We start from the raw sequence: 15,925 nt of genomic DNA on the forward strand, positions 1-15,925 counted from the left end.
ATCAGTAGAATCCCAATCTACTGATTGGGAAATACTTGAAAGAAGATTAGCAACATTTATGGATTATGTTCTCTTTTTTATTAGCTATTTTAATAGCCTTAGCAATAATATAAATTCAAATTAATTATTTAGGAAAACAAATTTGCCAAAATCAAATCAGACGATATTATATAAATATCTAAACAGGATGTTGATATAATTTTATTATCTCAACAAAATTTTAAATTACAATAATCCAAGAGAGAAAAAAATTAAAAAAAAAGAAATATACAACGTATAATCGAACGAGCCACGAGAAAGTCAAGAAATATATATACACACACACACACACGTCAAAGATATTTCATAAATGAGTTAGCCTACTTATGAGAAGAAAGGTTCTCGACAAATTTCGTCGGAGAATCCCCATCCTTAGAATCAATTCTTTCTCCTTTACCAATTGAATATTATTGACCATTACGTTAAGAATCCAAAGAATATTTCTAGATAGTAAAAAGGGAATGAACATTTACTCAAAGCTTACGTAATACGAACAAGCTAGTCGACCGATCTATGGCTAAGCAAGGCGTGTCATTTAAAGTCATCCGAAGAATTTCAAAATCTTAACTCTTTCGACTTTTGTACGAGAAAGTTTACCAGCATATTTAACATTCGAACCTGAAAGTAAAGTCTCATAGACGCATAACATCATCGATACTAGAAATCAGTTAAATTATAAAATATACCTGCTTTTATGAGCCTATATATATATATATTATTGACTTTCTCTTTCTTTTAATCCAAAATTTATTATATTATCTTTCTTATTTCATTATCTTTTTTTTTTTATTATTATTATTATTAGTAGTCAAATTTTTAATTGATCGAATACACGAATATTTAGTATTTCGAAAGTATTATTTAATGATTTATCGATTTTGTAAAAATGGTTAAAAATAAATTACCAAATTAATGATGTATTCGTAATGCTGATGCGTAGTGTCGTTTCGCGCCATACGATTATTTGAATTCGAAAGTTAAAACAAGTCTAATGCGCATGCGTCACCTTAAACTCATCGCTCTTTTAGTCAAGCACGTGCTTCATATTCGTGAAATTCAATTGAATGGAAAATATTCATAAAAATAGATTTATTTTTTATGTTAAATTATCTTAAATTAATTTACGTATTCGTCCTTTTATTGTTTAAATAAGAATAGACAAAGTATTATTGAAAATAATTATTTTACTAGACGAACGTTAGAATCACGTGGTTGCGAGCATCGTGTCGTCTGCTTGCACAGCTGTTCCAACGCCAAGAGAAAAGGCGCTAAATTCGTTATTTTTAAATAAAAAAAATACGTACGTGATCGAACGTAAATAAAATGTTGTTATAATTTAAAAACTTTGTCGGATTGTATAATACGATGAAACAATATACGATGTTATTATTATTAAGGAATATTTTAATTGAAATAAATTAATTGATAAATAAATGTTCATTTAAAATCTAATTCTCAAGTAACATTAAACAAAGCGCTGTTGGCGTATTATATAAGTTTGATAAAAGAACACGAGAAGAAAGTTGATAAATATCTATGATCTTAAAAATAAAATTGTTTTACGTAATCTTAAAAAGTTCCAATGATTTTTCAATAACTTTCTTTCAACAAAATTTGCCACTTTCACAAATAATTTTTTTTTAAATCTAACGATCAAATTTCAACTAATTTTGATGATATAAAAACGTGTGTACTCAATGATACACTCCATTGTTTAATAAAATACTTGACCGGTTTAGGTTATGTTTAAACGAGACGAAAGATTTTCTTAAAACTGAATGAATCCGTTAACACCGATGTTATCAATGATCAATTAAAATCGATTACTACAATTTCAAAATATTCAAAACATATTAAATCATCACATTATCAAAATTATTGTAAATTAAAATGATACATGCTCGATACGTATATATATATATATATCAACGTATATTATTAAAATAAAATAATGAATAAGAAAAACTTACTTGGCATTGTTGTACTTTAGGACTTAAAATGTGCTCGATTTCCGTTTGTGATTTAATAAAAGTTGTAGAAAGTTTCTTCCTTATCTGAGATAGATTTCCGAACTGACACAGTTTTTCCGCACGAGCACAGAGCCGACTCGACCCTAAACACGCCATAGCGAAAACAGTAATGAGTCGAGCCGGCCAACTTCGGAAGACTTTCGAGTTCGACTAGTCCCCACCGATATTTTCCAACGACACTTACCCCTCTCTTTCCTTCATCCCCTCCCTAACTCCCACCACTTCTTCATATACCTTTCCTTTTCCCCTACTTCAATATCTTTTTCAATTCACGTTTCATATGTGTTAATACTTTCGTTTTTTCTTTTTCTCCTCCTCGTCCTCCTCCTCCTCCTCCTCCTCCTCCTCCTCCGCCACCTTCACCACCTCCTCCTTCAACACCTTCTTTATATGAAAAAGAAGTTTATGTATGAAACGTTGCTTCTAGTTCAGTGATGTTCCGCGACTAACTAATTTTATCAATGTGGTTCGATCGCAAACTGTAAGAAACCCATAGACGTATTAACCACGTGTTCTCATTTTTCCGTAAGAACCAATTGAGAGTAACGTTTAATAATTTAATGGTTTATTTATTCTAAAGGGAGATCAATATCGAATATAAAACTGTGATATTCGATTATGGTTTATCTCTACTGGATTATTTCTATTCGTTAATTATTACAATAATTACTTTGTCTTGTTGCATGTATATATACGTATACTTGTTTTTTTCTTCCCCTGTATGTTTATATGTTTTTATTACTTTTTCCTTTTATGGATTGAAAGGAAACTTTTTTACAATATCTCCTGACACAATCCATCCCTTCCATAGACACCCTGATCTCTCCCCTCTATCTAAGTATTAATCATTCCTATCGTTGCTTAACTTTAGTTTTTTTTTTTTTTTTTTAATAAGACTAAGCTGTTGGAAAGTACTTTAAATTTTATTAGAATCATATGATAAAAATAATAGTCTTGTAGAAGCTTGGCTTGTTATTATCCTAATATCGTATCTACTTCATCTTTTATGAATTTGATTTACAATAATAATATTTGATTAAAATTCATCACCCTTGGAAAGATCATTGCTATTAAATCTAGTTACTAAGATCTGTGGCATCAAATTAGCTTCTTCAAAGTTAGAATATTCTTTTATCGAACAATCTGTATTAATTTTGTTCTCTGTTATGTTGAAATTATATTCTTGTGGCATATCCCCATGATTTTTGTTAACCGTATACCATTGCGACATCATTTCTCTAAGTGGTTGCAAGTTACTAGCATTTTGTTGAATCTTTTTTAACTCTTCATTACACAATTGTTCAATTTCTGCCAATCTTCGTTCATAAGCTTTGGCAACCACTTGACGATGCATATTATAACGTTTCTCTGCATGAGCTAATGCTAAAGCATCCTGATATTTTGCAAGTTTCTTCTCATATTCTAATATTGTTAGTTCTGTTAAAGCTTGATCCGATGTTATATCTATGATACAGTCTACAAAAATCATAGACCTTGTGTATACCATAATAATATTCATTATAGAATAATATTACCTATGTCATTAGAAAGAGGTGATTCTGCTGCGTATGCAAATGCAGCTGCACGTGCAGCCGCATTAGCTTCTTCTAATGCTAATATATCACTTTGCTCTCGTAACCTTTGAAACTCTTCCCTTTCTTTTCTCCAAAGAGTAGCTTCTTTTTTTAATTCCTCTCTCAAGTACATCATCAGTTCGTTTAATGAATTAATACGCTCTCGAAGAACATGACTGAGAATAGAAATAACTAATAAGTTATCAACAATCATCATAATCATTTAAAAAGAAAATTATTTGATAAGTGTACTCTATATATTTGGATTCCTCATTCTCAAATTCTTCATAATTTGTATTCGTTGTTGATAAATTTTCCGGTTCTAATATAACTGATAATTTTTCAAATGTATTATCATATAAAATATCACCGTTCTCATTAGTCTCTACATTTGGAAGATCCAATGTTAAATTAAGATCATCTTGAACTTTTTCATCTTGTTCATTTTCATAATCCTCTGATGAACTTTCATTTCTATTCTCAGAATCATTGATAGAAGTTTTGCTACTACAGGATCTGTCCGTTTGTATTTCTGATGAGGAAGTATGTTTGTTTTCCATCAGGAATATTCGTAATTTTTGTCTTTTATACACCTAGATAACAATTTTTTTTTCTCGTCTATTGCGTGAATAGTTAAAATTCAATCTCGATCGTGAAATATATATCGATCGATGTTTTCTTGTTTTTCCTATAAAATATATAGAACAATATATTCACATGTAATTAATTCGAAAAAATTATTGTGATTTAAAACAATATATTATTTCTTGTTAAAGTATAAAAAAATTCGTCTTTTAAAAAAATTCGTTTAATTGTTACATTATTATTTTTTTTTCTTTTTTAAGATCATTAATTTAAATAACATTGATATCCTAATAATTGATATGTTCTAATATAAAATATTATTATTATTGCTACTTATGCATAGATTTGTACATGTATATATATATATATATAATATATTAAAAAAAAAATATTAAAACTAATCTGCACCAGGCTTTAGGAAACATAAGTTCATATAAAAATATATATATATATATAGTTTGAAAATGCTCACTTAATAAATATAAATTAAAATAAATTTATATTCATTTAGATATTTATAAAAGTTTAGGCATTTGCTTCAATGTCGATATATCTAATATTTTACTAGGACAACTAGTTCGCTGTACTTGCGCATATGGATATTGTTGTGTTGCTGGATTATGTTTAATGTTTGGTGTTTTCAGATCCGCTTTTAGGGATCCTTCAAGGCACATCAGATTATCATCTACAAATTTATATTAACAGTTATATTCTTGGTCATGATCTTTCAATAATTGTTACAATGATATTTGTGAAAAACAATATATTATAAATCATTTACCTTCAACTTGTAAATTATTTTTTCCTGGAAGCAATTGATATCTTTCCAAATAACGCATTGTAGCAAATGATAAATTAGTTCCTTGCATATTACTTAACATAACTTGTTTCAAAGATGCAGATCCCTGTTTTTGTGTTGTTAATTCGGCAATTTGTTCATTACTTAAATATTTTAAAGCTAATGCTTCCATGTGCATACTTGTATTTCTTTCAGTTATACCACTGGTAGCACGAGTTATATTCGGTTGAAAGTCCAATCGTGGATAATACGATGAATCAAATTCTACTCTAAAAAAAGAATATTATATAATAACATGTAACGTATAAAATAATTATATAATAGAATACATTGAAAATGGATATATTATTTGTTAAAAGTAAATCTATAAAATGTCATAGAAGAATGCATACTTTCTTGTACCAATTTTGTCCATAGATTCAGGTTTGTCTACTAAGCTGATACCAAGTTTTCGTAATTGTTCAAAAGTGGCAACCTTAACGTTATCTAATATTGCTTGATTTTCAATTTCATCTTGTTCTACGTTGTGCCTCGTTTTTACATCCTTTGGATCGGAAGAATCTACGGTGGACGAATTTTGCAAAATTTGATTTACTTGACTTAAAACTTTATTATAAAAAGTCCATCCAACTTTAGATGTTCGTTTAATTTGTTCACTTTCCTCGTCGCTAGAATATTCTTGCATGTCGACATGAATACTTGGTTCAGGTGTTATCGGTGGTATTTCGTTTATTTTAAAATCGCTGCTATTTAAGACCAAACTATCTTCTACACGTCTATGCGTTTTAGGATGACCATCAGATTGCTCACATAGATTGTCTTTATTTGTTTCTTTATATTTTTGTGAATTATTAAGTACATCGTTTGTCGTACGTTGTTCATAATTATAATCAAATGATGTTGCATCTTTGTTAATAAGTTTTTGCCTTCTTTCTTCCTTTTTTGTTCTTTGTTTTTCATCATCTCTCGATGAAGAATATTGTTGTTGATTATGTGTAAGCAATTTATTTGAATTTTGACATACATCTTTATTCGATTGAGAAAATCTATCTAATTTTTCTACAGGAACACTTCGTGCATTTTGATTATTATCTACATGGGTACGTTTATCTTGTATATCTTTCATAGAACAATTTATATTATAATTACTACTATGTGGTTGACTAGAAGATAAATAACTTTCTGAATCTTCAACTATATTTTCTAATTGTCCAACGGGAAGTCTTGTGAAACAATTTCTTTTCAAAGTTTCACAAGTATCCTGTAAATGTTTATTATTATTATTTTGTCTATTAACAGGATCATTTTGTTGTAATTCCTCCTTTTGATGATCTTCGTAATCTACTACGATAGGATTATTTTGAACAGTAAATTCAAAACTTGTCATCACACCGATAGACACTTGCTGTTCCATTACACCTTTCTCTGCATGTTGTTCAGATAAAAGAAGTTCTGGTTGATTTCTAATTCTAATATCTTTATTACCATCTACGTTTCTTTCTATAACATTGGTACTTTGACAAGCATTCCTTTTGACATTTTGATTTTGTGTTGTTTGATAATTGGAAGCATCAATGGATTCTGCATGAATGTATCCAGTTTGAGACGAACAGATGCACTTTTTTTTGTCTATTAAAAGTTCCTTCTGCATTTTCAAAAGATTATCTACTTGTGATTGTAAAGATAAAATCTGTTCACTTTGTGCATTCACCAATTGTAATAAATTTTTAATTGTCTCTTGACTTTCTGTATTATTTTGATGATGCATTGGATAAAAAGGTGGTGGGAAAGGATAAGTAGACATGTCAAAGTATGGATAAGAATATCCTGGATGCGACATCGGTGGAAATTGATTATTAGGAAATACATTGGGAGTAGTTACATTATGGGCAGGTGGATGACTTTCCGTATTACTTGCATTGACTTGTGCTTGCATACAATTTTGAAGAACTAAATCTTGTTTACTTGTAGGAGGGTACGATGGTATAGTTTTGTTATGACTACGATTATCATAATAAGTATGGGTATCTTGTTTAGGATTATTTTGAAGTCTTGTCCTCTCATTATAGTCTGGATAATCTTGACTACGATCATGCGATGTCACAGACTTAGTATTAAGTGAATAATTATGTGGTGTACGTGGTCTTGAATGATCCTGTTCTCTTTTATGAGTATGTACATCTTTTCTTAAGATTTTATTACCATTATCACATGAATCAGTATTCCTTTGTACAGAAGTTACAGGATTATAGGAGTAATCATGTTGAACTTTGTGCGAGTTATTCTTCTCATCGACTTTATAATTGGATGTCTTAGAAAAATTGTGCTGTCTCCAAGCAGCATATGAGGCATGTTTGTCAAATGAAGGTGAAGCAGAGACAACAGGTTTTGTACTTCTATTTTCCACAGGCTTATCCAAAATAAGTGATACCTCTGGTACTGATGTAACTGCAAAATTCTATATATGACATGTTTTACCTATTTATAATCAAATTTAAAATAATGTTCAATATGACAGTAAGAAAATGTTTCTACCTCAATTTTCGTTGTAGGTTTAGGTGTAACTCTTGGCTCAAATTCTTCTCCATCGTCGTCGCCAGTAAATCGACGTTGCATATTTTAATTGTTTGCAATAATAATATTAAAAATAATTCATGTAACACTTAATTTTTATGCTAATATTTATCGTGTAAAAGATTATATTTCAAAATTTCAATTAACGTACACTCAATAACGGTATAACACTAACTATATCAAAATTTCACTGACAGAAAATTAATATCCCGCGCGAAATCGTTTCAGTTTATAGCTGCGATACAATTGGTCGATAGCTGATACGCGATTGGTCGATACATCGATTTATTTCCATAATTGAGAATTTCAATTTTTGAATTTCAAAACAAATTAATATTAAAATTAAATACAATAATGATTAAATATTATTCAATTAGTCTTCTAAATAATAATATGAGTTTATAAATTAATCAATTAGTGTGTTAATTGATGACGATAAGAAATTCGACGAATAAGAAACGACAGATATTTAACGAAATAATATATCACGGTAACAAAACTAGTCAAAAGTAGTGTTACGTAAATAAACTTGTTAAAAAGAAAAAGAAAAACAAAAGAATTCTACTACGAAATCACCGCAACTTGTCATACGATCGATTGCGTTTAACCAATGAGAAACGCGAACTAAGAGAATTCACAAGATGAATCAAATTTCTGCTTCAACGATTGGTGAATAACGTGGAATAATATGAAATAATGATAAATTCCCTAAAAAATAAACTCTGATTAGTGTTTGGATTGACCAACAATATTTCGATTATCCGTTTACATATCATGTGACCTTTTCACATTTATGCAAACCTCAGTAATATTTAGCTCACGATTCTCACAGCAAAACAATAACAAACCCTTGTCTCTTCTTAAAGGATTAAAGTGAAGGTAAAATCTTTCATCAAGTGTGTGATTTGGTGATATCAGGTGTCAGAAGAAATTCCATTGAAATCTTTCGACATCATCTGGCGATTGATTAACAACAAGGATCGATATTTCATTAGTAAAAGGAAATAATCTTTCGATGAACATGCGATGTTGTCGGTTATAGAAAATACTTGCTGACGAAAGTCATGGTCATCGTACATGGATATCGTAAAAGTTAGATGGTCCAGTATGTAAACCTTTCACGCAGGCATTTATTCAGACTGTTTAATAAACTGTGCAAACTAGTGTTCGTTATTATTATATGACCGATGTTAAATAATATTGACAATTAAGTGTTTTAGATTAATTCTAAGAACGAATATTGACATCATATAAAGCAGTGATTAATACGCGCGTCTTCCGACCACGCGTGTCTCGTTAGACATGCGCTTCATATACTAATTTAATTTTATCTAATATTGTTGTTTGTTTGTTTGTTTGTTTTTACTTTTCTTTCTCTCTACAGATGTTATGCGACAAGTTTTTTTTCATCTTTTTTTTCCTACCCCTAAAATATCGATCAAATAAGTGACATTTGCTGAGGAAGTTGTGTTTAGAACAATTAAGAGTTTTTTTTCAAAATTCGTTTAACTCAAATGTGAAAGAACTAGTATCCATTGTCTCTACTGTGTGTATATAAATAAACTATACTACAGGCTCGAGTAACGTAGGTATCTATTGTTTATATTATATATATATATATACAATATATATATATAATAATAAATAATAATAAAATATATATAATAATAATAATAAAATATACATATCTCAATAATATATATATAGATTTATATATACAATACATATATATATATATATATATATATATATATCTCAATAATAAAAATTTGTTTACAAATGCAATACGTTATGTTGACACAGTGAAATATATATGGTTTCGCGAATGGAAGACGTTTGTTATCCAGAACTCTTGTTGGATAATAAAGATAACACAATGGATAGTATAGTGAAACATGAGCCTCCTCAAGAGATGGGCCCATCTTCTGCCTCTGTTCCAATACCTGGAGGACATAGAGGAACTAGAGGTATCTACGATCAATTCTCACCTTCACCACTTCAAACTTCTATTTGGAGTAATAGGCCAGAAACTGTCGAATCTCCCTTCAAAATGGATCCAGAATTGGAAATATCTTGTAAAATGGATGACGATGATATATTTCAAGTGGACAAATCTGACCTCATACATGGACCTACACTTGCTGAACTTAATGCTAATGACGATACCCTTCTAGGAGATTTAAATTTTGATGATTTATTATTACCAGAAGAATATATTCAACCATTAAGGATTGGATCCAATGTTGTTTCTGGCAATTCATTGTTTAATAGCAATGGACCTGGATTTGCATCCAGTAGCTTTCCACAAACTGGTACTGCGTATCGAAGTTCACCAATACATACACATAATACTGGATTTTTATTAAACAGAGATATTAATATAACAAATAACATGGATGGTGTCAGTTCTCCTATTTTTATCAGTCCAGGAACTAGCAATGTTGCAGGTTCTTATTGATTATTATTATTTTATTTTATTATTTTTTTTTTCATTAAATTTCATTTATAATCGTTATTAATTTTTTTCTAATTAATATTTTGTAGGTAGTTCTACAGCTAGTTCATCTACTTCTCCTCTTGCTGTAACAAAATCAAGTGGACCATCTGCTCTCCATGAGTTATTAATGAAACGAAATGAAAGTTCTTTGAATAATCCAATAATTAGTCCAGCTGATACAGCATCTGTTACGGGTAGTAAACCTAAGGTTTCGAGGCTCTCTATGTCTGCACCGACACAATCCATGGGTTTGGAACAAATTTGGGCTCACAGAGAACCACGACAGCATCTTTTAAGTACCGGCAGTCTCAGTTTAGTTGAAGCAGGATCTACGAGTAGTTTAAGCACTGGTGGTGCTCTTAGTCCAGATCCACTTGGTTATTTAGATCCTCTTAGTCATGATGAAGGATACGAAGATAGCGATGATGACAGCGACCATTATGACGATTACAGCAGCGATAATGGTATTTCAAAATATATTAAAAGACATGTCATATTATATTAAAATAAATATTATCTCTGTCATTTTGTAAGAAATATAATGGTACCTTTTTTTTATAGATACCGGTGGTAGCGATGCAGAAGACCAAAGCTTAGGCGACTCGGCAGAAATAGGAAGGGAGGGTAAACACAATAAAAAGGAAAGATATTTTTGGCAGTATAACGTTCAAGCGAAAGGTCCAAAAGGTCAACGTTTAGTTGCAAGATCACGACTTGAAGATCCTCATGTATTAAACGAAGCTACAGATCCTGTGTTCAGTCCACATTGCGCCTTGAGGGGTATCAAGCACAGTGGTAAAGCACGTAAAGGTGATGGCAACGATCTTACACCAAATCCAAGAAAACTTCATAGCATTGGAAAAGAATTAGATAAGCTTACACGCGTTATTAAAGTTATGACACCTGTCTCCGAACTTCCATTCCCAGCGAGGCCTAAAACACGAAAAGAAAAAAATAAATTAGCTTCTCGTGCCTGTCGTCTTAAGAAAAAAGCACAACACGAAGCTAACAAAATAAAATTACATGGTCTTGAACAAGAACACAGTTGAGTAAAAAAAAATGATTTCATTTATTATAATTTGTATCCAAATTATTGATGATTTTTCTTTTTTTTTAACGACACAATTTTCTTGTTTTCTTTTCTCTCTTTTTTTTTTTTTTTTTTTTTTTTATCACAGGACGATTAATTCAAGGCATCTCACAAGCGAAACAAACATTAGCAGCTAAACTAACGGAACCTAATCCTGAAAATCAAGAAGAATTAACAAGACAAATGGAAAAACATTGCAAATTGGCTACCAGTTAGTATAAAATAACACGATAATTATTAATAATAAAATAATCATATCCAAATATCGTTTTGATATTCTACTATTGTTACAGAGATACGCATAGCAAATCATTCAACTGATTTTGTCAATGAAGTGTTAAAGAAGGTCAAAGCTGGAGTACCTGATGGTGGCCTTGATGATTTTTAATATAAATGAATCTTTTTTTTTTTTTTTTTTACACTTATGTTTATACTTATGTACAGAAGATTGTTAGAGGAGAAATTGAAGAAGAGAGCGAGAGAGAGAGAGAGAGAGAGAGAAAAAAAAAGAATTTATGCTTTTACATTAGGACAGCTTCATTTTGTTTTCTTTTTTTTTTTTTTTATTTTTGTGAAAAAAAAAAACGTGCTAAGAGGAACACACTATTGTTAATTTATTGATTAATGTGAATAAATATAATAATCGCTATGTTATAATAATTACAGGTAGAAAGAAAAAAGAAATCAATATTCTTAAGAGAATCGCAGAATCGACAATTTTGTGTACTCAGCTTTTCTAATATGATACTGTCTCTACATTTTTTTTTTTTTTTTTTTTTTTTTTTGTTAAAGACTGTTTGTTCTTTGTTATTGTACATAGTATTGGTTCAACTGTACATAATATTTTTTTTTTTTTTAAATCATAATCAAACAACAGGAACGATGTACCTTATTTATGCAGTCAAACTGACCAGTCACCGAGTAAAAACAACCTGTAATAAAATTCTTTTATTCTCTGTAATAGAATAGAAATATTTTTGTTATTCCTCTATATATTTTTATATTGTTTATCATACATATATACATATGTATATTCGTTTAAGTGCATATTTATATATATATGCATAAATAAGATATACATTGCATACAATTGCATACTTGGAATGATAAATGAAAACATATAATGATTCATCAAGTAAGGATAATATAAGTTATATCTCCTTTGTTATGTATTTGTTTTTATCTCTCTCAATAGAGAAAATGTTAACACATCGTGTAATATAATTTTGACAAAATAATATTACATAATCAAAGATTTCTATTATCCTTTGTGAATGAAATTAGCCAAATATTAAAATGTCATTTGTAAATGGTTCAATATTTTCTTTTTTTTTTTTTTTTGGAAATAAAATAATATTGATTGAAATGTAATAAAATTACTTCTTTTTTCTTCTTCTTCTTCTTCTTCTTCTTCTTATATATATGAACTTTTTTTTTATCTGAAAAAAAAGAAAGAATCATTATTTAATAACTAAACGTTTTTATAATATAACTAGATTTAAGAATAGTTTCTATTGGTTTATTCTTATTGGTTTAAATATATCTGAACAATGATTGGTTGATATTTGATAGGATTGAAAACACTTGCTGCGTAAAACTAGATTTTTTTCTATTAGATAGAATGAAATAGAAGACAAAAGAAAGGGGGATAGGAAGAGTAGTGAATAGTGTTTGTGTCCTCTGTAGAAAATTTGCGGTATGTACCGAGTTGTTAGGTTATTCGGTTCAAATCAAATTCTAAAGTAACTATGCTGATAATAAGAAAAATATCTTGAGTGATTTATTATTTCTATTGTCTTAAATAATGGCAGAAAATCTGTCTAAACGGCCTTCTAAAGGAATCTTGAAAACTTCCAGCAGTTTCGATAATCCAGAAGCGCCTAGGTATAAATCATTTATTATATTATATATTTAAATTTATCATCATCATCATCATCATCATCATTATCATTACTATATATTGTTCAATCAAAATAATAATTTTACTAAATGACATTTTGTTAAGAAAAAAATTTAATAAATAAATAACACTTTAAAACTTAATCCTTTTATTAAAACACGTTAGAAATCAATCCATTGTTCTTCTTCTTCTTCTTCTTATTATTTCAAATTTCAAATTTAAATGAATGATCTAATATTTATTTGATTAAGTATTAAAAATAATGTTGACGACATAAACATGACTCACTTTGTATTACTGTATTAACAGTACTTAAAGTGCATCCTTTTTAAATGAAAATCACTGAAATTACATGTCATAACTATTACAATGGTTCATTTAAGATTGCACTATTGTTATGTAAATTTGTACCTTTCTTTCATCAATACAATTATACTTAATTAATAATGATTGAAAACATAACAATGTTGTTTCGAATGTTTCTATATAACAGGTTATATTTTAATATACTTTTTGTTATAATCAAATAATATGTTAATTAATAATTTTGTTTTTTCTTTTTTTATATATATAGACCAAGTAAAGAAACAAAATGGGATGAAATGAACATAATCGCAACTTTACATCCACCCGATAAAGATTATGGCCATATGAAAATAGATGAACCTAAAACCCCATATAGTTATGAAGGCCTTGGTAATGAACATGAATTAGATGAAATAGACACTGTTGCAATTGCAACTAAGTAAGTTATCAATTGTATAAATACAAAATACATCATATTTCATTTCAATTGAAATGATTGAATAAATATTTCTTGCATTTTAGATTAGCTGAAGGTACTAAGCCCAAAATTTTTGATGAACCAAGTGAGGATGAAGATGATGAAGAAGAAGAAACACCAGAAGAAAGAGGTAAAATAATTACAATTTTTTTCTTCTTTTAGTATAATAATAATAATAATAATAATAATATAAAATAAATTGTATAATAATTGTATTAATATTAATAGAAAAGAGAAAAGCATTCGAAGCAAAAAGAAAAGGTCATTATCGTGAATGGCATGCCGTACAATTAGCACGAAAGCAGCTATTGGAACAAGATGAAGATGATGAAGATGACGAAGATGATGAAGGTGATAATAAAAATGACAGCGATACATCATCGGAAGAAGAAAGTGCATTTAAAACACGTTTTAAGTGCATGCCGTCCTGTGATAGAAGAGAGAACAAATAAATAAATACAAATATAAAAGAAGAAGAACAAGAAGAAGAACAACAACAACAACAAAAAGAAGAAATCTTTAGTAATTCAATTTTATATCATAGATAGATTCTCTATGTCATCGTTTGTAAATAAATATAACAAAGAGATTAGATTCTTTTTTATAAGTTCTTAATTTCAGTATATTACTGATTAAGTTGTTTTTTTTAACTTATATATATATATATATATATAAATATATGTATCTAAATTCTATTAAGAATGATTATAACATCATCATCATTATTATTATTATTATTTGATAATTATTTACATTGCTTATTCGTTTTATACTAATTATATATATAATGTGATTTATATATATTCATATATTTATGTATTTCATTTATATTCATATATATATATATATATATATATATATATATATATATATATATATATATATATATATATGTATATGCAGTGCAATGTCTATTATTATAAAATTAGATGACATTTTCTGATAATAATTTTGTATATATGTACAATCGAAAATGTTAATTTTGACTAACCGTGCATTTAAAACAACCACAAACAACACAGCAACTAATATTAATCATAATATTATATTTTTGGTCTTTCATGTTGCTCCAATTAATAAGAAATAATATGACATTGTATATCATTGTAATTAAATCACCATTTAAACGACCGTCACTAACAACCTCGTGTCAAGATTAGTACAAATTTATGCGCGTGCAGTATTGAATATAATAAAAGAAGAAGAAGAAGAAGAAGAAGAAAATAAAAAAAGAGGAATACAATAATTGTTAGATTAACGCAGTTTGAATTTAATCGAGTATTCCATATTATAATGATTATAATCGTTCTTATGTATACACTAAGGTAGAGACGTAAACCATTGTGATTGCTAACAATGGACTGAAATATGTAATTAGAAATAATACGTAGTATAGCTTATAAACAATAACAACAACAAAACAAACATAATGATTGTGACTAATTTAAAGAAAGTGTACGCATTGATATTAGAGTTGTCATTCGTTTGAAAATTAAACAACAATTATATATTGTACAATGTAATAATATCCGTCTGATAAATTAGGATACATTTTTATTCAAACGATAGTAATAATAATAATACAAATTTATGATATAATATATTATCTTTTACATTATTTGATTTACAATGAATTGTTGTTTTCCATATAAAATGAAAGTGAATTAAATGAAAGTTACGATTAACTATTTCCAATGAAAAGTTTAAGCTATTTTGTAGTAGTATGCTTATTAACGGTATATTAACAGTATATTTAAACAGTTGCCATTCGTAGGAAGCAAAAAGATGTATTATCCAAAGATAAATAAATTAACTATCTAATTATTTCATTCTTATCATCTTTTTATTGATTTATTACACATTATGATATGATATTATGTAATGTTATTTTCAAAATTAAAATTTAAACTAACCGACTTCAATTAATATAAACATTTATGTAAATAATTATTTCTGAATAATTAAAAAAAAAAAAAAAGAGAAATATAATTGAATTTTAATTTAATTAATGCTTCGTAAAAGGTGTGTTATTTTTTTTCTTTTTTTGTTGCAA

The 15,925-nt window shown here is 28.3% G+C and overlaps 5 protein-coding genes across 14 annotated transcripts in view; 2 read left to right on the forward strand and 3 right to left on the reverse strand.

Annotated features, from left to right (window-relative positions):
- The window catches only part of qless (decaprenyl diphosphate synthase subunit 1 qless), a 35,301-nt gene extending 32,993 nt beyond the window's left edge, over positions 1–2,308 (reverse strand). Inside the window, exon 1 of one of the 2 annotated variants that reach the window (XM_015327995.2) lies at positions 2,010–2,308. In XM_015327995.2, coding sequence (XP_015183481.2) covers positions 2,010–2,165 — 156 coding nt within the window. In that variant the 5' untranslated portion in view covers positions 2,166–2,308. The remainder of the gene's footprint in view (positions 1–2,009) is intronic. The other variant, XM_015327996.2, reaches the window with a different exon arrangement.
- Positions 2,309–2,447: 139 nt separating this feature from the next.
- Positions 2,448–12,137, forward strand: REPTOR (repressed by TOR). Of its 7 annotated transcripts, none has more exons than XM_015327992.2 (7): positions 2,448–2,594; positions 8,986–9,186; positions 9,405–10,048; positions 10,146–10,562; positions 10,660–11,142; positions 11,277–11,399; positions 11,482–12,137. In XM_015327992.2, exons 3-7 carry the CDS (start codon positions 9,415–9,417, stop codon positions 11,574–11,576), a joined length of 1,752 nt encoding a protein of 583 aa, XP_015183478.1. In that variant the 5' UTR covers positions 2,448–2,594; positions 8,986–9,186; positions 9,405–9,414; the 3' UTR covers positions 11,577–12,137. The 7 variants fall into 7 exon arrangements, with proteins under 7 accessions (XP_015183478.1, XP_015183479.1, XP_015183477.1 ...); XM_015327991.2 differs by lacking the exon at positions 2,448–2,594 and adding an exon at positions 8,346–8,480; XM_015327990.2 differs by lacking the exon at positions 2,448–2,594 and adding an exon at positions 8,426–8,706.
- Positions 2,936–4,207, reverse strand: LOC107070104 (uncharacterized). Its single transcript, XM_089172114.1, has 3 exons — positions 3,896–4,207; positions 3,605–3,819; positions 2,936–3,545 (listed from the first exon to the last, which is right to left on the reverse strand). Exons 1-3 carry the CDS (start codon positions 4,201–4,203, stop codon positions 3,106–3,108), a joined length of 963 nt encoding a protein of 320 aa, XP_089028240.1. The 5' UTR covers positions 4,204–4,207; the 3' UTR covers positions 2,936–3,105.
- LOC107070101 (uncharacterized) lies at positions 4,197–8,166 on the reverse strand. 3 transcript variants are annotated; one of them, XM_089172104.1, is made up of 5 exons: positions 7,563–8,166; positions 5,420–7,485; positions 5,010–5,296; positions 4,701–4,913; positions 4,197–4,331 (listed from the first exon to the last, which is right to left on the reverse strand). In XM_089172104.1, the coding sequence occupies exons 1-4, from the start codon at positions 7,641–7,643 to the stop codon at positions 4,744–4,746; spliced, it is 2,604 nt and encodes an 867-aa protein (XP_089028230.1). In that variant the 5' UTR covers positions 7,644–8,166; the 3' UTR covers positions 4,197–4,331; positions 4,701–4,743. The 3 variants fall into 3 exon arrangements, with proteins under 3 accessions (XP_089028230.1, XP_015183471.2, XP_015183472.2); XM_015327985.2 differs by lacking the exon at positions 4,197–4,331 and having other exon boundaries at positions 4,700–4,913; XM_015327986.2 differs by lacking the exons at positions 4,197–4,331; positions 4,701–4,913 and having other exon boundaries at positions 5,149–5,291.
- Positions 12,138–12,808: 671 nt separating the features above from the next.
- Positions 12,809–15,085, forward strand: LOC107070105 (protein phosphatase inhibitor 2). Its single transcript, XM_015327997.2, has 4 exons — positions 12,809–13,072; positions 13,663–13,833; positions 13,917–14,002; positions 14,101–15,085. Exons 1-4 carry the CDS (start codon positions 12,993–12,995, stop codon positions 14,322–14,324), a joined length of 561 nt encoding a protein of 186 aa, XP_015183483.1. The 5' UTR covers positions 12,809–12,992; the 3' UTR covers positions 14,325–15,085.
- The last annotated feature ends 840 nt before the right edge of the window (positions 15,086–15,925 follow it).

The sequence above is a fragment of the Polistes dominula genome, unplaced genomic scaffold (assembly GCF_049000335.1).
Source record: "Polistes dominula isolate Pdom_NZ unplaced genomic scaffold, Pdom_raw_medaka contig_73, whole genome shotgun sequence".
Classification (NCBI taxonomy): Eukaryota; Metazoa; Arthropoda; class Insecta; order Hymenoptera; family Vespidae; genus Polistes; species Polistes dominula.